A 21212-nucleotide genomic window follows, 5' to 3' on the forward strand; every position below is an offset into this window, starting at 1 on the left:
CTTATAGCCTACTGGCTAAGGTGTTTGACTGGGAACTGGAAGGTTGGTGCTTCAAGCCCCGGTGTAGCCACGGTAAGATCCACGTAGCTGTTGGACCCTTGAGCAAGGCCCTTAACCCCACATTGCTCCAGAGGGTGATTGTCCCCCTGCTTAATCTAATCAACTGTAAGTGGTTTTGGATAAAAGCATCAGCTAAATAGCTGTAAGGTAATGTAACTGTAATGAGCTTGTCAGGTAATGTAACTGTAATGAGCTTGTCAGGTCAGATCAGGAGGGAATCCCCTGGGGAACAGCGCCCTCCTCTGGCCCTTGACAGTACTGCGTGTGTGGTCTCTCTCCGTCTCCTCAGGTGATGGAGGCGTCCTTATACGACAAGATCATGGACCAGCAGCGCCTGGAGCCCGAATTCTTCAGGGTGGGCTTCTACGGCAAGAAGTTCCCCTTCTTCTTACGGGTGGGTGCTGTTCTTAACCCTCCTCTCTCTAACGTGGTTTATTCTCCCGTCTCTGTCACTGGAAAACAGGCACACAAATTGGTTTGGCCTGAAAAGCAACATGTAAACACAACTTTAATTTTTGGTCATTTGTCTAATGAAAAGAAAGCATTTTTTATTGTTATTATTTGCGTGTGTACCCGGGCGTTCATGCTCAACGGCAGTGATATTGACGTCCACTAGGAGACGCACTAGGACTGGCCTTTCCCTGCTCTCTCTCTCTCAGGGCTGGGTAATAGATTTAGACTGGACAGTAGAGGGCGCTGGTTGCACTATGCTGTCGAGGACGTCTGGCCGTGAGCGTTGAGCGTAATCTCATTCGCTTTAATGAAATGTGTGTGCGCCGCGCAATTTCATCAATTCCATCAGTTTTCGCCTTTCGAGCTAAATCGTCGCTCAAAAATCGTTGTGTGTTGAAATGGTGGATTTTTAAAGATGTTAGTTAATTCATTGATTACCTGTTCAAAGCTAAATACATTGGGAGTGGGAAAAATATGCATAGAAAAACGATAAACACATTCAGGTCAGGCCAAATAACCAGATAAATCCAGTTCTGATAAAGTTTGTGTGTCGGGGGCAGGGTTAAGTTTGACTCTCTCATACAGGATAGGGAGTGTGTGTGTTTGGCTCTGTATCTCTCTCATTCAGAATAAGGAGTGTGTGTGTTTGACTCTGTATCTCTCTCTCATGCAGAATAAGGAGTGTGTGTGTTTGACTCTGTATCTCTCTCATACAGGATAGGGAGTGTGTGTGTTTGACTCTGTATCTCCCTCTCATACAGGATAGGGAGTGTGTGTGTTTGACTCTGTATCTCCCTCTCATACAGGATAGGGAGTGTGTGTGTTTGACTCTGTATCTCTCTCTCATGCAGAATAAGGAGTTTGTGTATTTGACTCTGTATCTCTCTTTCATTCAGAATAAGGAGTTTGACTCTGTATCTCCCTCTCATACAGGATAGGGAGTGTGTGTGTTTGACTCTGTATCTCTCTCTCATTCAGAATAAGGAGTGTGTGTGTTTGACTCTGTATCTCTCTCATTCAGAATAAGGAGTGTGTGTGTTTGACTCTGTGTATCTCTCTCTCATGCAGAATAAGGAGTTTGTGTGTCGGGGTCATGACTACGAGCGCTTGGAGGCGTTCCAGCAGCGCATGCTGAACGAGTTCCCCCACGCCATCGCCATGCAGCACGTCAACCAGCCCGACGACACCATCTTCCAGGCCGAGGCCCAGTGTATCCTGTGACCGCCAGTGTCCCCCCACGGTTATCAAACAGTATATATATATATATATACGTAGGTAGTTTGGTTTTGACTGCAACGTGACCAACGCAGAGGTTTGGCTTTGACCCCAATGTGATGAGTGCAGTAGATTGCCTTTGACCAGAACGTGACACGTGCAGTGATATGGCTTTGACCGTGATGTGATGAATGCAGCGGCTTGGCTTTGACCGTAAAATAACAGGAGATTGGCTTTCACCAGAACATAATGACCGCAGTAGTTCAGCATTGACCGTAAAAAAAACACAACTAGCCCGGCGGTTATGGGCGGCCTGTAGCGTAGTGGTTAAGGTACAGGACTGGGACACGCAAGGTCGGTGGTTCTAATCCCGGTGTGGCCACAACAAGATCCGCACAGCCGTTGGGCCCTTGAGCAAGGCACTTAACCCTGCATTGCTCCAGGGTGGGGATTGTCTCCTGCTTAGTCTAATCAACTGTACGTCGCTCTGGATAAGAGCGTCTGCCAAATGCCATTAACGTAACGTAACGGTTAGGGCTACCCGTAGGCAACGCCAAGTGCGACCGTGACCGTGGGCCTTGACCGTAACGTGAGCAGACCTGCAGATCTACGCGGTCGTCCCCATCCCGGAGGGCCAGGACGTCCTGCAGAGGGACGGGGTCCCCGACAACATCAAGAGCTTCTACAAGGTCAACCACATCTGGAAGTTCCGCTACGACCGGCCCTTCCACAAGGGCACCAAGGACAAGGAGAACGAGTTCAAGGTACGCTGTCCCAGAATGCACTCTGTCAGCCTCTCGACGTGCGGAAGTAAATAAGTGGATCTCACCTTCTGAAGGTTACTATTATTCTTGAGTGAATAGATCCATTTGAGATGAGCAGAGAGCCGTATTGATGTACAGTGCTGTTCAGTACAATCTAACAGTCGTTTAACGACTGTAATTATACAAGCGCTACTATCGATCTGGGTTTTCGTCAGTAATTATATCTGTTCCCTTGATTTATTCTTGTCCTTATGCTGTGTGTAGGGCTCGGAAGCGACTTGCCTGTGTGCTACTGTACATGTCTGTGTGTGTGTGTGTGTGTGTGTGCGTCACGTTAATGTATCGAATACAGTGTCACCTGTGGATGTTAAAGGTGTGTGTGTGTGTGTGTCGCATAACATATGTGTGTTTACAGAGCCTGTGGGTGGAGAGGACCACACTAACTCTGGTGCAGAGTCTGCCTGGCATCTCACGCTGGTTCGAGGTGGAGAAACGGGACGTGGTGAGTGAGCAACCCGACAATAAGATCCATGCAGCTGTGAGCCCTTGAGCAAGGCCCTTAACCCCACATTGCTCCAGGGAGGGATTCACCCGCTGCATAGTCTAATCAACTGTAAGTGGCTTTGGACAAAAGCGTCAGCGAAATAACTAATGTAAGTGCTGGTGTGTGTTTCTGTTTGTGTGTGTGTGTGTGTGTGTGCATGTATCTATGTGTGTGTGTGTGTGTGTGATCTGCAGGTGGAGATAAGCCCGCTGGAGAACGCGATGGAGGTGATCGAGAACAAGAACCAGCAGTTGAGGACGCTGATCTCGCAGTGCCAGGCCCGGCAGATGAACAACGTCAGCCCCCTGACCATGTGCCTGAACGGAGTCATCGACGCCGCCGTCAACGGCGGACTCACCCGCTACCAGGAGGTACCGTGGTGGTTACCGCTAACGTGCATTAGCACTAACAGTCCTTCTGTAGGAGACACTAACTCACTCGCTAATGCGCAAACACGCTAGCCTTCTTTCTACAGGAGCTCACGAACACACGCTAACTTGCTAACAGGCTAACCCTCCTTCTACCGGAGCTCAGTAACACTGGCTCATTGGCGACAGTGAAAGGGACAGTGATGGATGCTCGGGAGAATTGGGACGCGCAAGCTGCTTCCATTTTGTCTCTCTGCACCTGTGAAGTCCTAATGGAGGCTCATCTTTCAGGTTTTAAACGCCTCACATGTGTCTTTCGCTCTCTTTTGGAAGAAAGCCAGTCGCGGTGGGGGTTAAAGGGGTGAAATTGGCACAGCTGGTTACCTGAGGTCTTTGTGGGCGATAAAAATCAGCAGGTTCTGAACTGTCTCACATGTACAAGGGCCAGATAGTGCCACCATTTCATTTTTAATTGAGCTCCTCTGGCGTTTGAGTGTTATTGTTATGGATTCATTTAATCTTCAATAAACTTTGCTTAATCAATTTCTGCACGGATTATTTCCCATCACCCCCGCTGACTGTTTAATAGCTAACTGCAACAGCTTCATAGATGAGTTCTTCAATGAGTTCACTGGCCGTTATTCTTATGAAAATAAAACATCACTGTTTGCACAAAACCGTTTAGTTCATAAAGGGTCTTGAGAAAAAGGTCTGACTAGCGTTCAAAAACGATCCATTCCTCAGAGCCACTGTGTCTCCCGTGTGGATTAAATTTCATTTGTGTGACAGAATTGCACATAAATGATGTAACTGCGTGTTTTTCAGTGTCCTTGGTAGTGTCGTTACGCCTCCAATAACGGATGTTATTTACTCCGTTATTGACAATATCTTCTGTTTCTTTCCGGATCTTTCTCTTTATTAAGTGCTGTGTCTTGGTGTCTCATTAGAGATAAACAGGAGTGTCCTTCTGAGACATTCCAGACTCTTTTTTCCTTTTTTTCACGCTTTTATTCTTTTCTTCCATCAGTGGAACAGCGGCGCTTTATCACCGCGCTCTTATTGGCCTGCTCGGGGCCTGCGGTAGATGGGGAAGAAATGTCTGGGACGCCAGGCGTCTGGATAAGACCCAGCGTCAGCCTCGGTGTGGTGTTTTATGTGACCGCACGTTTGGAAGGATTAGGCCTTTCCCAAACCTCACACTTTTGAGGTACAGAGAGCACAACTGGATTCATTGACTCTCAGGGGCCTTGTGTGTGTGCTTCTCTGAAGCTCACTTCCTGGTTGTGCTGAGAGGCGGTGCTCACTAGCGCCCCTACAGTTGGCTCCAGTGTACTGGAGGTCATTCAGAGCTGTCTTCAATGTAAAATCAATGGTGCAATTGCGGTCAAAAACATTTCCACAAAAAAAAAAAAACTTCCCGCGCTTCAAAAATGCTTTTCACAAGCCCATGGATAGCCAGTGAGTGACATAACAGGCACTTGGTCCATATTTTTCTACAGTCTGTGACGCTGACCTGGGCTCCACCCCTCTCCACAGGCCTTCTTCGCGAAGGACTACGTGGCCAGCCACCCGGAGGACGGCGAGAAGATCGCGCGGCTACGAGAACTCATGTTCGAGCAGGTCAGCGGCACACAGTCACTTACTGAGCACCGTGAGAACATTGTGTGTTAGCTGGGCATGGCTATGAGCAGGGTTCAGTGTGTAAGACCCAACACTGTGAGAACATTGTGTGTTAGCTGGGCATGGCCACTGACTGAGCACTGTGAGAACATTGTGTGTTAGCTGGGCATGGCCACTGACTGAGCACTGTGAGAACATTGTGTGTTAGCTGGGCATGGCCACTTACTGAGCACCGTGAGAACATTGTGTGTTAGCTGGGCATGGCCACTTACTGAGCACCGTGAGAACATTGTGTGTTAGCTGGGCATGGCTATGAGCAGGGCTCAGTGTATAAGACCTTAAACACTGTGAGAACATTGTGTGTTAGCTGGGCATGGCTATGAGCAGGGTTTCAGTGTATAAGACCCTACACTGTGAGAACATTGTGTGTTAGCTGGGCATGGCTATGAGCAGGGTTTCAGTGTGTAAGACCCTACACTGTGAGAACATTGTGTGTTAGCTGGGCATGCCTATGAGCAGGGCTCAGTGTGTAAGACCCAACACTGTGAGAACATTGTGTGTTAGCTGGGCATGGCTATGAGCAGGGCTCAGTGTATAAGACCCTACACTGTGAGAACATTGTGTGTTAGCTGGGCATGGCTATGAGCAGGGCTCAGTGTATAAGACCCAACTCTGTGAGAACATTGTGTGTTAGCTGGGCATGGCTATGAGCAGGGTTTCAGTGTGTAAGACCCTACACTGTGAGAACATTGTGTGTTAGCTGGGCATGGCTATGAGCAGGGCTCAGTGTGTAAGACCCTACACTGTGAGAACATTGTGTGTTAGCTGGGCATGGCTATGAGCAGGGCTCAGTGTGTAAGACCCTACACTGTGAGAACATTGTGTGTTAGCTGGGCATGGCTATGAGCAGGGTTTCAGTGTGTAAGACCCTACACTGTGAGAACATTGTGGGTTAGCTGGGCATGGCTATGAGCAGGGTTCAGTGTGTAAGACCCTGAGGTAACCGCGGGGCCTGTGTTCTCCAGGCACACATCCTGGAGTACGGCCTGGCTGTGCACGATAAATTCGTGCCCCCGGACATGCGGCCCCTGCACAAGAAGCTGGTGGATCAGTTCCACCTGATGAAGTCCAGTCTGGGAATCCAGGTACGGCAAACCTCTCTCGCTTTAGAGCCAGGAACCCATCAGGGACGGGGTGTTCTGGCCACCGCGGTGCTGTTCTGCGTCCCTGCCGCTGTCTATCTCTCTCTCTCTCTCTTTCTCTCTCTGTCTCTCTCCAGATTCAAGATTCAAATGTGCTGTATTTGCATGACAGGTGAATCGTGTTGCAAAAGCATTGACAATAACATGTTATATTGATAACAACAACCCCCCCAAGCCGCCAATCAGATGCATCGGAAAGTGTAAATCCCCCCCAAAAAAACAGTAACAATCCTTAGTCATCGTCTCTCTCTCCCTCTCTCCCTCCCTCCCTCTCTCTCTCCCTCCTTCTCCCTCTCTCTCTCTATCTCTCTCTCCCTCTCTCTCTCTCTCTCTCTCTCTCAGGAGTTTCCTCCGTACGTGTGCTCCAGTCCGGTGTTGTTTCCTAACGGCAGCCCTCGCTCCTGCAGAATGTCCATCCCCAGCGTCCTGAGCCCCGACGGCCCCCGCGTGCTGACCAGACGCAGGTACTCCCAGAACACAACACAACCGCCCGCCATACCCCCAGAACACAACACAACCGCCCGCCGTACCCCCAGAACACAATACAACCACCTGCCGTACCCCCAGAACACAACACAACCGCCCGCTGTACCCCCAGAACACAACACAACCGCCCGCCGTACCCCCAGAACACGACACAAACGCCCGCCGTACCCCCAGAACACAACACAACCGCCCGCCGTACCCCCAGAACACAACACAACCGCCCGCCGTACCCCCAGAACACAACACAATCACCCAACGCAGGTACCCCCAGAGCTCAACAAAACCACCCGCCGCAGGTACCCCCAGAACACAACACAACCACCTGTCGTACCCCCAGAACACAACACAACCGCCCGCTGTACCCCCAGAACACAACACAACCGCCCGCCGTACCCCAGAACACAACACAACCACACAACGCAGGTACCCCCAGAACACAACACAACCACCCAATGCAGGTACCCCCAGAACACAACACAACCGCCCGCCATACCCCCAGAACACAACACAACCGCCCGCCGTACCCCCAGAACACAACACAACCGCCCGCCGTACCCCCAGAACACAACACAACCACCCAACGCAGGTACTCCCAGAACACAACACAACCGCCCGCCATACCCCCAGACCACAACACAACCGCCCGCCGTACCCCCAGAACACAACACAACCGCCCGCCGTACCCCCAGAACACAACACAACCGCCCGCCGTACCCCCAGAACACAACACAACCGCCCGCCGTACCCCCAGAACACAACACAACCACCCAACGCAGGTACTCCCAGAACACAACACAACCGCCCGCCATACCCCCAGAACACAACACAACCGCCCGCCGTACCCCCAGAACACAACACAACCACCTGTCGTACCCCCAGAACACAACACAACCACCTGCCGTACCCCCAGAACACAACACAACCGCCCGCCATACCCCCAGAACACAACACAACCGCCCGCCGTACCCCCAGAACACAACACAACCGCCCGCCGTACCCCCAGAACACAACACAACCGCCCAACGCAGGTACCCCCAGAACACAACACAACCGCCTGGTGCAGATACTTCCAGAACACAACACAACCACCCGCCATACCCCCAGAACACAACACAACCACCTGTCGTACCCACAGAGCTCAACAAAACCACCCGCCGCAGGTACCCCCAGAACACAACACAACCACCTGTCGTACCCCCAGAACACAACACAACCACCTGCCGTACCCCCAGAACACAACACAACCGCCCGCCATACCCCCAGAACACAACACAACCACACAACGCAGGTACCCCCAGAACACAACACAACCGCCCAATGCAGGTACCCCCAGAACACAACACAACCACCTGCCGTACCCCCAGAACACAACACAACCGCCCGCCATACCGCCAGAACACAAAACAACCACCCGTCGTACCCCCAGAACACAACACAACCACCTGCCGTACTCCCAGAACACAACACAACCACCTGCCGTACCCCCAGAACTCAACACAACCGCCTGGTGCAGGTACCCCCAGAACACAACACAACCACCCGCCGCAGGTACCCCCAGAACACAACACAACCACCCAATGCAGGTACTCCCAGAACTCAACACAACCGCGTGCTGACCAGAAACACAATTATTTTTGTTTGAAACCACCGTTCTTACGCTGCGTTGCGTGTAAGCCCACAGCGCAAAGCTGTTCGTAAGCAGTTTGAGAAGTTCCACTGACGTCTCTCTGTCCACAAATGGTCGATCCAAATATCACATGGTCAGTTGTGTCACGATTTCAGGTCATTTCATCACTGTACTGCCCGAGGTTGTGAGTATCTCAGCTACAGGAGTGCCGTCGTGTCTAATAAGTCCACGAAATAGGAATGAAATCTCGAAATTTCTCAAGGAAAGTTTCACCATATTTCTTAGCCAAACTAAGGATTGAAAAAAAGAGACAACGGGAAGAAAAAGCAGGAGGAGAAAAGGAAAACCTTATTGGTTTATTGTTGGAATATGATACAGCTATTATTGTTAATGATATCATTATTATTTAGTTGTTATATTTTCGTTTTGTCATCGTTTTCTACTCACTTTTCTTTTCAACCTAATGTTGCTTAATGCATGTGAAATGTTCGTATCAATCTGTATTTATGTAAAAAGGTAAATGAAAATGTAAAATGTAAAAAGTTGACCCCAGAAGTGGGGTGGTGGTGGAGGGATTTTAAAAATCTTTTTCAAAAAAGGATAAAACGTTTGTATGAAAAGGTATCCTAAAGTACACATCAGACCCTTCCACTAGTGTGTGTGCTTATGCAGGGACCAAAGCTCTGACTGTGTTTATGACTAGCTCTTCATTAGCCAGCGATCATCAGCCATTGCACACGTGATTTTGGCGAACATGCATTAAAAGCACTTTTTAAATCCTTCACCCACAGAAGTATTGCTTGTTAACTCTTTGCCCTGAAACAAAGTAACGTTTAAATTTATCACGATTAACAAAATCCATTAACTCGGCAGAATTGGCTATCTATTAATCAGTTAATCTGTCTCTCTCTCTCATTTTTAAATTTGTGCAAATGTGCTTAATTTTATATTTATATATATTATAAAAATATTTTTTTTAATAGGAAGTTTACGGGTTAGATTTCCGGTCCTGCCAAAAGCGGAGTTTTTGCCGGCTCACGTACAGGTAGATAGATAGATAGGTAAAGTGGAAGTTGACATTGTCGCTGACGCCCGTCTCTCTGTCTGTCTCCGGGGCTCAGTCCGCTCAGCTACCCGCCGGTGAACCGCTACTCCTCCTCCTCGCTCTCCTCGCAGGCCTCCAACGAGGTCAGCAACATCACGGGCCAATCGGAGAGCTCCGACGAGGTCTTCAACATGCAGGTTAGTCTGCCCGGACTCCATTACCCATGGGGCTTTGCACCATAAACCGCAAGGTCAGGGTCAAACCACCCTACCGAGCTTTTCCACACAAGTACATGAACGTCATTAACGGTGATGAATACTATCTGAATTATAATCTACACTCAGTGAGCACTTTATTCGGTACTTATTAAACTTATTAAACTCAGAGATGCTCTTCTGCATACAACTGTTGTAATGTGTGCTTATTTGTGTTACTGTCACCATCCTGTCAGCTTTGACCAGTTTGGCCCTTCTCCTCTGACCTCTCTCATCAACAAGTTGTTTCTGCCCGCAGAACTGCTACTCACTGGATTTTTTTGGTTTTTCACACCATTCTCTGCAAACTTGTTGTGCGTGAAAATCCCAGGAGATCAGCAGTTTCTGAGATACTCGGTCCCCCCTGTCTGGCACCAGCAATCATTCCAACGATCAAAGTCAATGAGATCACATTTCTTCCACATTCTGACATTTGGTCTGAAAAACTGCTGAACCTCTTGACCATATCTGCGTGCTATTCTGAATTTAGTTGCTGCCCCATGATTTTAACAAGCTGGTGTACTAGTCTACCTAATAAATTGCTCACTGGGTGTATGTATACTATTTTTCAAGCTGAGTTGTGATTGCAGTTTGGGGGAAGAGAGCTTCACTGAATTTCGTTTTGTTTTTGTTGTTTTTGTTATTTTTTAATATTCTCTCCAGCCCAGCCCGTCCACCTCCAGCCTCAGCTCCAATCACTCTGCATCTCCCAACGTCACCAGCTCCACCCCCTCCAGTGCCAGAGGTAGGTCTGCCCCACCGGAGAGACCTCACCCCTGCTCCTCACCTCACGGTCCTCCAGGGCCGAGACCCGCTGGTTCTCCACCCTCCCTTAACCTGGGAGTCAGGCGTGAAGCCAGTCTGGCCAACCAGCAGCACTAAGTGTTGACTTCATTTACCTGTGAGGGAAGAAAGCCGGGGCCGGATTTGGCTCCAGGGGCCCTGCTTGAGTGTCCCTGCTGTGCATTGCTACGTGAGGTGGGCTCCGTGTGACTGTGGGGTCACTGGATGCTGTTCCCCCTCATATCCCCCTGCAGGGTCCCCCCTCCTGTCTGACAAACACAAGCAGTCCAGAGAGAACTCCTGCCTCTCACCCAGGGACAGAGTCTGTAACGCCATCTACCCCACGCCCCTGGACCCCACACAGGTGAGTGATACCCCACTAGACCCCACACAGGTGAGTCTGATACCCCACTAGACCCCACACAGGTGAGTGATACCCCACTAGACCCCACACAGGTGAGCCACACAGGTGAGTGATACCCCACTAGACCCCACACAGGTGAGTCTGATACCCCATTAGACCCCACACAGGTGAGTCTGATACCCCACTAGACCCCACACAGGTGAGTCTGATACCCCATTAGACCCCACACAGGTGAGTCTGATACCCCATTAGACCCCACACAGGTGAGTCTGATACCCCACTAGACCCCACACAGGTGAGTCTGATACCCCACTAGACCCCACACAGGTGAGTCTGATACCCCACTAGACCCCACACAGGTGAGTCTGATACCCCACTAGACCCCACACTTCCTGTTTAAAAATACACGAAAAATTTTAAAATTACATTTTTTTGTCACTTCCGGTTTTGAAAATGTAGTCACTTCTGGTTTCTGAAATTTCGTCACTTCTGCTTTTTGTTTTTTTTAATGTATTTATTTATTTCTTTATTTATTTTGTTGGCACTCTCACCGGCTAACAGAACCGATATTTGCTGCACTGCTTTAGCAATGAATGAATGATTGCGTCTGATTGAGCCAGCCTGTACCATTATTAGCCCGATGAGAGAGTGCTTGGGTAGAAGTGAGAAAACAAAGTCCCTTCAGTCTATCAGCTGTGACAATATCTGCTGATTAATGCTAATCGGATGAAAGATAGAAGTGTCATGTTAACACCTCCGTTTTGCCATCTTATTTCACAGAGAACGACTCCACACCAGACAGGGGAAAACTCCTTACCCCGCGGGGACCCCAATCTCCCTACCCCGGACAAAGGCAAGTCATTTATCGCCATCCCAAAGCACCTAATGTCCGATTAAAATGGACTGTTTAGCAATCGCCCTGCCAGGTCAACCACATTGTTAATGCCCTGACTGTCTAGAAGGCATGTGTTTGTTAATGATTGTGCGTAGTGTGGTTCCAGCAATTATCTCATACACACTCGTTATCTGTGGGCATAATTTTTCAGTTTATTTTTATGTATGGTAGTGTACTGTCTAGATATCTGTAGTCTAAAGGCTGTTGAGATCTGAGTACTTGTTTACTTTCAAAAGAGCGCTCATTCGGGCAAATAATATTATTTTCCAGTCCGTGGATTTTATACTTTCTGATCTTGTCACGTTTAATTTCTTTCCGCAGAAAGAGTTGAACAGGCGGTTGAAAGGGGATTGTTGATTTCTTCCTTTGAACTGACGTTGGAGGGTTAGGGGTTGTTTTCTTAAAAGCGCGCTCTCAAAGCAAGCGTTTTACATTTGGGAGCCGGTTCTCTCAGATCCGAATTTGAAAGCGCGGATGACGGACAGTTGGCCGAACAGGGCGTAACGATCCGTCCGTTCTCAGTGCATTTTAGAAATGCGAATCAGAAGTTTTACACACAGTTCGGAACTGTTTTAACTCAACAAGAAAACAAATATCTTTAATATCGACTTCAAACGGTAAATACGTTTCCTCATGGAGCCTATCATCATGAAGGCACTGAGTGAAACATGAAATTCTGTTTCCTATATGTAATCATTTTCAGTTTCAGGAGTTTTTAACTTTAAAGATTCTTTCAGGCTGTTGTTGAGAAGTTGTAACTGATCCCATGTCCTGATGTATCCTTTTGTATATGAAAGTAGTGCTCCCCACCTCAACGATCTGGAGCCTAGACTGTGTTAAAGAAGCTAACACACAGTTTTCAGACACTGTCGGGAAGTTGGTATCGCCCCCTCTCCCGCCTAGGCCACCGTACCCAGGTAAACCAATCAAAATGCACCTTTCCTCCAGTCCTGGCATTTCCTGCTCCTGCTGGCTGACTCTCATTGGCTCCTGGGTGGTTTTCTGCACCCGTTGGTGCGATCTCATTGGCTGGGGATGACATTTCTCACTCCTGTTGGCTCGCTCTCATTTGGCTGGGGATGGTTTCTGACTCCTTCCTGCTGGCTCGCTCTCATTGGCTGGTGATGGTTTCTGACTCCTGCTGGCTCACTCTCATTGGCTGGTGATGGTTTCTGACTCCTGCTGGCTCGCTCTCATTGGCTGGTGAGGGTCTCTGACTCCTGCTGGCTCGCTCTCATTGGTTCAGGCTACATACTAGCTTCCTCATTCCTGCCCATGCTCTACCACCACGACACCGGCTGTGTTTCGAAAACCACATACTACTCATACCGTAGTATGTCAGGCTGAGTTTCATTGAAACATAGTAGGAGTAGCAGCAGTGTCTCCATTCATTTCCAGTGTGCTCAGCGCTAGCTGCCATCCGCTCACAGTCCCCCCTGTGCACCCTCTTTGTCAAACAGCTGTGGTGAAGTCCCGACTTTCCTCCATGGTTTTCCATTTGTCGACACAAATGACTTCTCTAACGTCGAAACGATGGAAGAGAATCCAATAGAACATTTACTTTGGGCTTGACCCCACCCCCCAACCTTTTAAATCATAATCCCAGCATTGTGGTATAAGATCTGAATCGTTATTAACGTACATTTTTATTTCCACCACTTCAATGTGGCTTTTTTGGGGGTTCAGGCCTGGTATTCCCAGGTATTTGTGAGTTTGTGACGGTTCTCTCTTAAAAAAGCGTTGTGCTGTGCAAATAAACTTGATTTGATTTGACGCATTTTGGGCCGGTTTCGCGGACACCAATTAAGCTCAGTCCCAGACTACATAGATTTTTGTATGGAGAATCTCCAATCAAAATTGGATTCAGTCTAAACGCTAGGCTTGTGTCTGTGAAGCTGACCTTTTATTTTCTTGAAGCCGATTGACTTGTTTATTAAAGCCCAGATCAGGAGATCAGCCAGGACGGGGATGCTGACCGCATCCCTGCCTTCAGAGCATCGGCTTTGTGGAAAGCCCGGTGTTTTGTAACTTTTCTGTTTGTACCTGTTCTCCACGTGAGCAGGGTCGCCGGGGAGGAACCTGATCTCCGCGACTCCTGCGCCTCCTCCCAGGTCACCTCAGAAGGTTTGTAGCCCCGCCCTGAGCCCAGGAGGAGGGATGGAGGGATGGGGAGGTGGGGGTGGGGTTAAAATTGTACCTGTATGTGCTAGGACTGGGAACCATTACACTACATTACATTACATTACTGGCATTTGGCAGACGCTCTTATCCAGAGCGACATACAGTTGATTAGACTAAGCAGGAGACAATCCTCCCCTGGAGCAATGCAGGGTTAAGGGCCCAACGGCTGTATGGATATTATTTTTGGCTACACCGGGGATCAAACCACTGACCGTGTCATGTCCCAGTCATGCACCTTAACCACTACGCTACAGGCCGCCCGCCTCTAGGGTCCTGATTGTCCCTGTGTTAGATCTGCACTTGGTTGTGCGTCGCTCTGGATGAGAGTGTCTGTGAGATGCCTGTAATGTAACGTGAGGTAACGTGAGGTAACGTGGTGGTGTGGTGAGGTAACCTGCGGTAACGTGGGGTAACGTGGTGGTGTGGTGAGGTAACGTGGGGTAACGTGGTGTAACGTGGGGTAACGTGGTGGTGTGGTGAGGTAACGTGGTGGTGTGGTGGGGTAACGTGGGGTAACGTGGGGTAACGTGGTGGTGTGGTGAGGTAACGTGGGGTAACGTGGTGTAACGTGGGGTAACGTGGTGGTGTGGTGAGGTAACGTGGTGGTGTGGTGGGGTAACGTGGGGTAACGTGGGGTAACGTGGGGTAACGTGGTGGTGTGGTGAGGTAACATGAGGTAACGTGGGGTAACATGGTGGTGTGGTGAGGTAACATGAGGTAACGTGGGGTAACGTGGGGTAACGTGGTGGTGTGGTGAGGTAACGTGGTGGTGTGGTGAGGTAATGTGGGGTAACGTGGTGTAACGTGGGGTAACGTGGGGTAACGTGGTGGTGTGGTAATGTGGGGTAACGTGGTGTAACGTGGGGTAACATGGTGGTGTGGTGAGGTAACGTGGTGTAACGTGGGGTAACGTGGGGTAACGTGGTGGTGTGGTAATGTGGGGTAACGTGGTGTAACGTGGGGTAACATGGTGGTGTGGTGAGGTAACGTGGGGTAACGTGGGGTAACGTGGTGGTGTGGTGAGGTAATGTGGGGTAACGTGGTGTAACCTGGGGTAACGTGGTGTAAGGTGGGGTAACGTGGTGGTGTGGTGGGGTAATCTGGGGTAACGTGGGAACCTGGGGTAACGTGGGGTAACGTGGGGTAACGTGGTGTAACGTGGTGTAACGTGGGGTGACATGGTGTAACGTGGGGTAACGTGGGGTAACGTGGGGTAACGTGGTGTAACGTGGTGTAACGTGGGGTGACATGGTGTAACGTGGGGTAACGTGGGGTAACGTGGTGTAACGTGGGGTAACGTGGGGTAACGTGGGGTAACCTGGGGTAACGTGGTGTAACGTGGGGTAACGTGGTGGCTCTCTCCGCAGGCCCTGCCCCCCTGCACCCCGTCCCCTACAGAGGCGCACCCCGGGGGGCTGGCGTCGGGCCTGTCGGGCAGCTACAGCAGCGGCATCTCCTCCCTGAGCCGCTGCAGCGCCCCGGAGACGCCCTGCGACCACGCCCCGCTCACGCCCTCCGTCTCCGACGAGCTGTTCCGGCACGCCAGCAAGACCCCGCCGCCCTACAGCGTGTACGAGCGGAGCAACCCGCGCCGGCCCGTCCCCCTGCCCCACATCCTGTCTGTGGCCCCCGGGCTGCAGCCCCCCGCCCTGCCCCCCAAACCCCACCAGCTCCGCCCCGCCAAGCTGGAGCCCGACCCCTTCCCCCGGCCCCGGCCCCTGCCCAGGAAGGTGTCCCAGCTGTAGGGCCGTGCCCCGTCAGACCCTAACACCGTACTCCCAACACTCTGCCCTCCCAAAACACCCTCAGCCCCTAACCCTAACCCCCTTACTCCTGCCCCTCAGTCCCAAACACCCTTACCCCCTTACTCCTGCCCCTCAGCCCCTAACACCCTTACCCCCTTACTCCTGCCCTCAGTCCCAAACACCATATCCCCTACACCTGCCTCCCCAAACCATCCTCAACCCATAACCGCCCCCCCCACCCCCCCAACACATCCCACCCCACATGCTCCAGCCATGCCCTGCCAAAACCCCCAAAACCATAAGCCCCCTCACCCCAAATCTCTCCGACCCCCGACCTCCACCCCAGGAAGGTACCCCAGCTGTAGGCCTGCTGGCCATTCCAGCACATTTTGCACTTTTGGGTTCAGTAACCCCCCCCCCCCCCCCCCCATGTCCTGTAGGCCCCAGAGGAAGAGTGGACCCAGAGACACACAGTGTGTCTTTGCGGTCTACCGCTCCTTATAGATTTACAGAGAGAGTTCTACAAGCTAATGTGTTCTTACATATTTTTTAATAGATGCAAAAATCCTAATATATGTATATAATGAAAATAAAATAACAGGGTTTTTTTTGCCTTAAATATAAAAAATAGTGTATCTCTATTGGTGAACGTTTGCAACGAGTGCCAGCACTCACCGGAAAATTCTCTCTTACTTTCCTCAATGGCTGTTGGAGGTGCAAGCCCTGTCTTGTCTGTCCATATAACCTAGTGCACTTTCTGCCTGAAGACTGGGTGTTCCTTATATTAGATCTGTGGGCTTTTCCAAGTCTTGTGCCAAAGGACCATACACTCAGTGAGCACTTTATTAGGTATGTATTAGACTTCTTCTTTTGACTTATTAAGTACTTCTGCTGCTGCAGCCGATACACTTAAAAGGTTTGCCACGTTGTGCCCGTCTCCTCTGATGTATGTCATTAACACGGCATTTTTGCCCACAGAACTGCTGCTCACTGGATGTTTTTCATGACATTCTCTGCAAACTCTAGAGACTGTCGTGCGTGAAAATCCCAGGAGATCAGCCGTTTCTGAGATACTGAAACCGCCCTGTCTTGACACCAACAATCATTCCACGGTCAAAGCCAGTTAAATCACATTTCTTCCCCATTCTGATATTTGGTCTGAAAAACAGCTGAACCTCTTGACCATGTCTGCATGCTTTTATGCATTTAGTTTCTGCCACACGATTGGCTGATTAAATATTTGCATTAACAAGCTGGTGTACAGGTCTACCTAATAAAGTGATCACTGAGTGTATATGCTTTTCTATGTAACAGAAGCTTTAGAATCAAACTTAGTGAGTGGATTTGCTGTACTGAAGTATGACTGAACTGTTATTGTGCTCAGTAACACATATTCTTATGTTCTGTGTTCAGTATTGGAAGCGTTGGACTCTGCTTTCTGATCGCATGGGGCCTGTACAAAGCAATACAGTACACGCACCGTAGTAAAACTGAGGGTTTTTTATGACGCTGCCAGCGGGCACGTCCGCTAACTGACTAATTATTCCCCGAACGATCAGTCATTTTTTTCTTACCATCATTTGCAAATACGGCATTTATGGAATTCTTGACACACAGCTGTCTTTTTAGACGTTACCCACCACAGACTGCCAACGCCCCCTCCACGTGCAGTAAGCGGGCTTCCGTTTCTACGAAGTCAAGACACGTTCTGTTCTGTTCGATCGATCATTTTCCCCGTCAGGCAGTGTTTAGCTACTATATTTGTAAAGTTGGAACAGTTTTTCACAGTTTTTTTTGTTTTCTGGAATGAAATGTTGCTAACTGAACACACTGGCTCTGCCGCTCCACTACTTGTGGGCTGGAAATCTGTGCTTTGAAAGTGTTATTTTCAACAGATATTGGTCTGTATTACTTTAGTGGACAATTTTTTGCTAAACTCAGCAATGGGTTTTTCCGTTTCTTGATTTTAAACCGTATTATCTCTCCGTTCCAAGTTTTGGATGGTTTAGTTTTTATTTTATATTCTTTTGTGAATTTCAGATAAAATATTTACACAAAGCAGTACTTGATGTAAATGACTATGAGAGATTGTTGTAAGTATGCCAAATATTTGTGAATTACAATTAATGTACATACTGTGTTTTTAACAAAATGTAGCCATATTCAATTTACCGCTTTGAATGTTGCAAGGACAAATTCTAATAAATGTTAAATATTTATATGTTTTAGTCAGTGTAGAAAAAAGCAGCTACGTGCTGAAATACTGACACTGTTTAATAAAAGTTTTCAATGACAGTTTGCATAAATTTACATTTCATTAGGTTCTTATTGTTCAAACATTGTTTTAAATGGTTATTTTTATAATTTGTTCAATGTTTGAAATTTGTTTGTTATTTGACTGTATAAAGAATCGATATAAAATGAATATTCAGTATTTCCCATTCAGGCTGAAATGGAGTGACGAAGTCTTGTTAGAATATGTAGGAATCAATTTGATTAAATTATGAGACAAAGATCCCGGGAACAGTGATAGAGGGGAACAGGACACTGGGGTAGAGGGGAACAGGGGTAGAGGGTACTATGACATAGGGAACAGTGATAGAGGGGAACAGGACACTGGGGTAGAGGGGAGCAGAGGTAGAGGGTAATATGATATAGGGAACAGTGGTAGAGGGGAACAGGGGTAGAGGGTAATATGACGTAGGGAATGGTGATAGAGGGGAATAGGGATTGAGGTTAATGCGACATAGGGAACAGTGATACACGGGAACAGTGATAGAGGGGAACAGGACACTGTGCTAGAGGGGAGCAGGGGTAGAGGGTAATATGATATTGGGAACAGTGATAGAGGGGAACAGGGATTGAGGTTAATGCGACATAGGGAACAGTGATAGAGGGGAACAGTGATACAGGGGAACAGGACACTGCTAGAGGGGAGCAGGGGTAGAGGGTAATATGACATAGGGAACAGTGATAGTAGGGAACAGGGATAGAGGTTAATACGATATGGGGAACAGAGTGGAACATCAGCAAGGAAGCTGGTTAAACTCAGCTTGAAAAAGGCAGTAGAAACGGAGAGAGGGGAGACTACCGGACTGCTTTGACCATTCTATCAAGCTGAGTCTGCTCAGGTGAGTGACCTTTGACCTGAGGTTGAGTCTCCCCGCGTTCTCTGAAGTTCTTGTGGCATAGGGACGATGGCCTCACTGAAATTGTTTCTCTACGTGGACCATATCACACCCGCTGGTGGGCTGTGCAGTTCCTCCATTCGCTACCAGTCTTGTTCCTCTGTCATCGCTGCAAGGAGAATTGAGTTCCCGCTTGACTTAACAGGGCAAATAAAGGCGAAAGCATGAAGTAAACCTACAGAAGGAAGGGGTGACCCCCTGGGTATCACCTGGAAGCTCTTCAGTAAGTACAAAATGGCCGCCCGCTGCAGAATGTACAACCTTCATTGCACAATGACATTTTATTTTATGTCTTTAAGTAGTGTAACCTCAGTTTATGTAGTTACGGTTCTTTAAGGGATCTGATACAATTCCTCAATTCAAGGTTTATTGTAATGTCAATTTAAACTAATACAATTCCTCAATTCACTGTTTCTGTTGTTTCAGCTACAACAGTGTTTTATATGATTTATATGTAAATGCCATTTGTCATGTTGTATTTGGAGGCCAAAACCAAAACAGTAGGAGAGTCCTTAAAAGAGTCCTTAAATCTTCATTCCCACAAATAAAGTGTGGCTTCCTCAATGCAGATAACAGTATGAAGGAATACAAACTTTCTTCAGAATTAAATTAGAAACATTGCCGGAAAGTCTAATTAAACTGGTGGACATGACTGTAGTTGCATATCTCTAAGCCTCTGTAGTTCAAGTTGGAACTTATTTTCTAAAATGCATTTCTCAGTTACCCAGACCCAATCAGCATATATTCCTATTAAAAATATGAAACAGAAATGCATGCTTTATCAATGTGGTAATGTCTGGTTTTCAGACTCCCAGAAGGTTCTGTGTCAGATGTGTATCAGAGACCTCTCCCCTGTTCTCCAGGACTGGAGGGAACAAGCTTGAAGATTATGAAGATTGAATATACTCAGATAAGGTTCAACACGGCCTCCAATCACCCCATTAATAAATATGATTCTGCAGATTCTGCACACTGGCATTTCAAATTTGTGAAAAAAATAATAAGTTAAGTGTCTTGTCAAGCAGAATTTGTTATGGTTTCAGGGTACATGGTCTAAAGTGATAATACTGAGTAATATGATATTGGTTAGATAATCTATGTGTTATGAGTCTAGTGAAACATACTGTGAGACTGGCTGAATCTTCCGCGTCCTGGTTCAGCTGACTCCGTATTTTCTAATCTGAAAGTAAGTCGATGTCTCTGAGAATGCCTTCTACGCCAGCACCCTCAGCCAAAATATGAATTTAATAATCTGCTACAAGGTTTTGTGATTAACATGCGAGGGAACACTGTGAATTCGACACTAAAAACACGCCCTCTAACCATACAGAAAAAAAATCTTCGAAATAAAAAGAGGAACCATGGAGACAGAACAGAATGATGTGTGTCTAAGTGTGTCCCGAGTGAGTTCAGCCTAAGTGTGTGTCCTGAGTGAGTTCAGCCTAAGTGTGCTAAGTGTGTGTCCCGAGTGAGTTCAGCCTAAGTGTGTGTCCCGAGTGAGTTCAGCCTAAGTGTGTGTCCTGAGTGAGTTCAGCCTAAGTGTGTGTCCTGAGTGAGTTCAGCCTAAGTGTGTGTCCTGAGTGAGTTCAGCCTAAGTGTGTGTCTCGAGTGAGTTCAGCCTAAGTGTGTGTCCTGAGTGAGTTCAGCCTAAGTGTGTGTCTTGAGTGAGTTCAGCCTAAGTGTGTGTCCTGAGTGAGTTCAGCCTAAGTGTGTGTCCTGAGTGAGTTCAGCCTAAGTGTGTGTCCTGAGTGAGTTCAGCCTAAGTGTGTGTCAGTATTTGCCTCTAAATAAAATGTGTCACAGAAGACAGCACGGTGCTATCTCCGCTCAGCACTGGTGAGGGAGACACTCCCCGAGGCATGCTCCATAACTGCTGCTATTAGGCTGTCAATCTCCGTTATAAAAACTGTCAGATCATATCCTCCAAGGAGTACACACATCCAGTGCAATGTCTATCTTCAACAAGAAGAATTAAAATAATAGATATTTAGTCAATATGTATTTATGAACGTAATGTCACACTTAATACAGTAAAAAAAATGATAATAATGTCAGAGGGAAGTGATATGATATGGTTAAATCAGTCTATTTATTACTAGCTTTATTTGAAATGTGTCATCCAGGAGAAATATCTTAGCCATCAAACGTGTCGTCATTGATACCTTGGCATGTTTCCCGCTGAGAGGCTTTTAGCGGTTCAGTGTGTGCTGTGCATTGTTGGTAGTCGTGCTGTGGGAAGGCTTCAGTTCTCAGGAGAGGCTGTCAGTTTTAAGCCTCATATTATGTACGGAGTCAAAATGACCCCGACAGCTTGAACTGACGTAAATGTATTGAAATAGAAAATGTGAGTCTCCTTCTTATTGTCTCCCAGTTGACACTCGCCTTTTAAATATGAAAAATCTGTGAGAAACATTTGTT

The 21212-nt window shown here is 48.1% G+C and overlaps 1 protein-coding gene across 3 annotated transcripts in view; it reads left to right on the forward strand.

The window, feature by feature from the left end:
- dock4 (dedicator of cytokinesis 4) overlaps positions 1 to 15606 on the forward strand; it is an 84895-nt gene extending 69289 nt beyond the window's left edge. For 2 of the 3 annotated variants that reach the window (XM_061229180.1, XM_061229182.1), the window contains 15 exons: positions 350 to 454; positions 1582 to 1723; positions 2326 to 2492; positions 2908 to 2994; positions 3231 to 3407; positions 4941 to 5024; positions 6050 to 6169; positions 6569 to 6690; positions 9461 to 9581; positions 10302 to 10383; positions 10676 to 10785; positions 11566 to 11638; positions 12478 to 12597; positions 13743 to 13804; positions 15229 to 15606. In XM_061229180.1, coding sequence (XP_061085164.1) covers positions 350 to 454; positions 1582 to 1723; positions 2326 to 2492; positions 2908 to 2994; positions 3231 to 3407; positions 4941 to 5024; positions 6050 to 6169; positions 6569 to 6690; positions 9461 to 9581; positions 10302 to 10383; positions 10676 to 10785; positions 11566 to 11638; positions 12478 to 12597; positions 13743 to 13804; positions 15229 to 15606 — 1950 coding nt within the window. The remainder of the gene's footprint in view (positions 1 to 349; positions 455 to 1581; positions 1724 to 2325; positions 2493 to 2907; positions 2995 to 3230; positions 3408 to 4940; positions 5025 to 6049; positions 6170 to 6568; positions 6691 to 9460; positions 9582 to 10301; positions 10384 to 10675; positions 10786 to 11565; positions 11639 to 12477; positions 12598 to 13742; positions 13805 to 15228) is intronic. The other variant, XM_061229181.1, reaches the window with a different exon arrangement.
- The last annotated feature ends 5606 nt before the right edge of the window (positions 15607 to 21212 follow it).

This window comes from Conger conger, chromosome 19, assembly GCF_963514075.1.
Source record: "Conger conger chromosome 19, fConCon1.1, whole genome shotgun sequence".
In the NCBI taxonomy this organism is placed as follows: domain Eukaryota; kingdom Metazoa; phylum Chordata; class Actinopteri; order Anguilliformes; family Congridae; genus Conger; species Conger conger.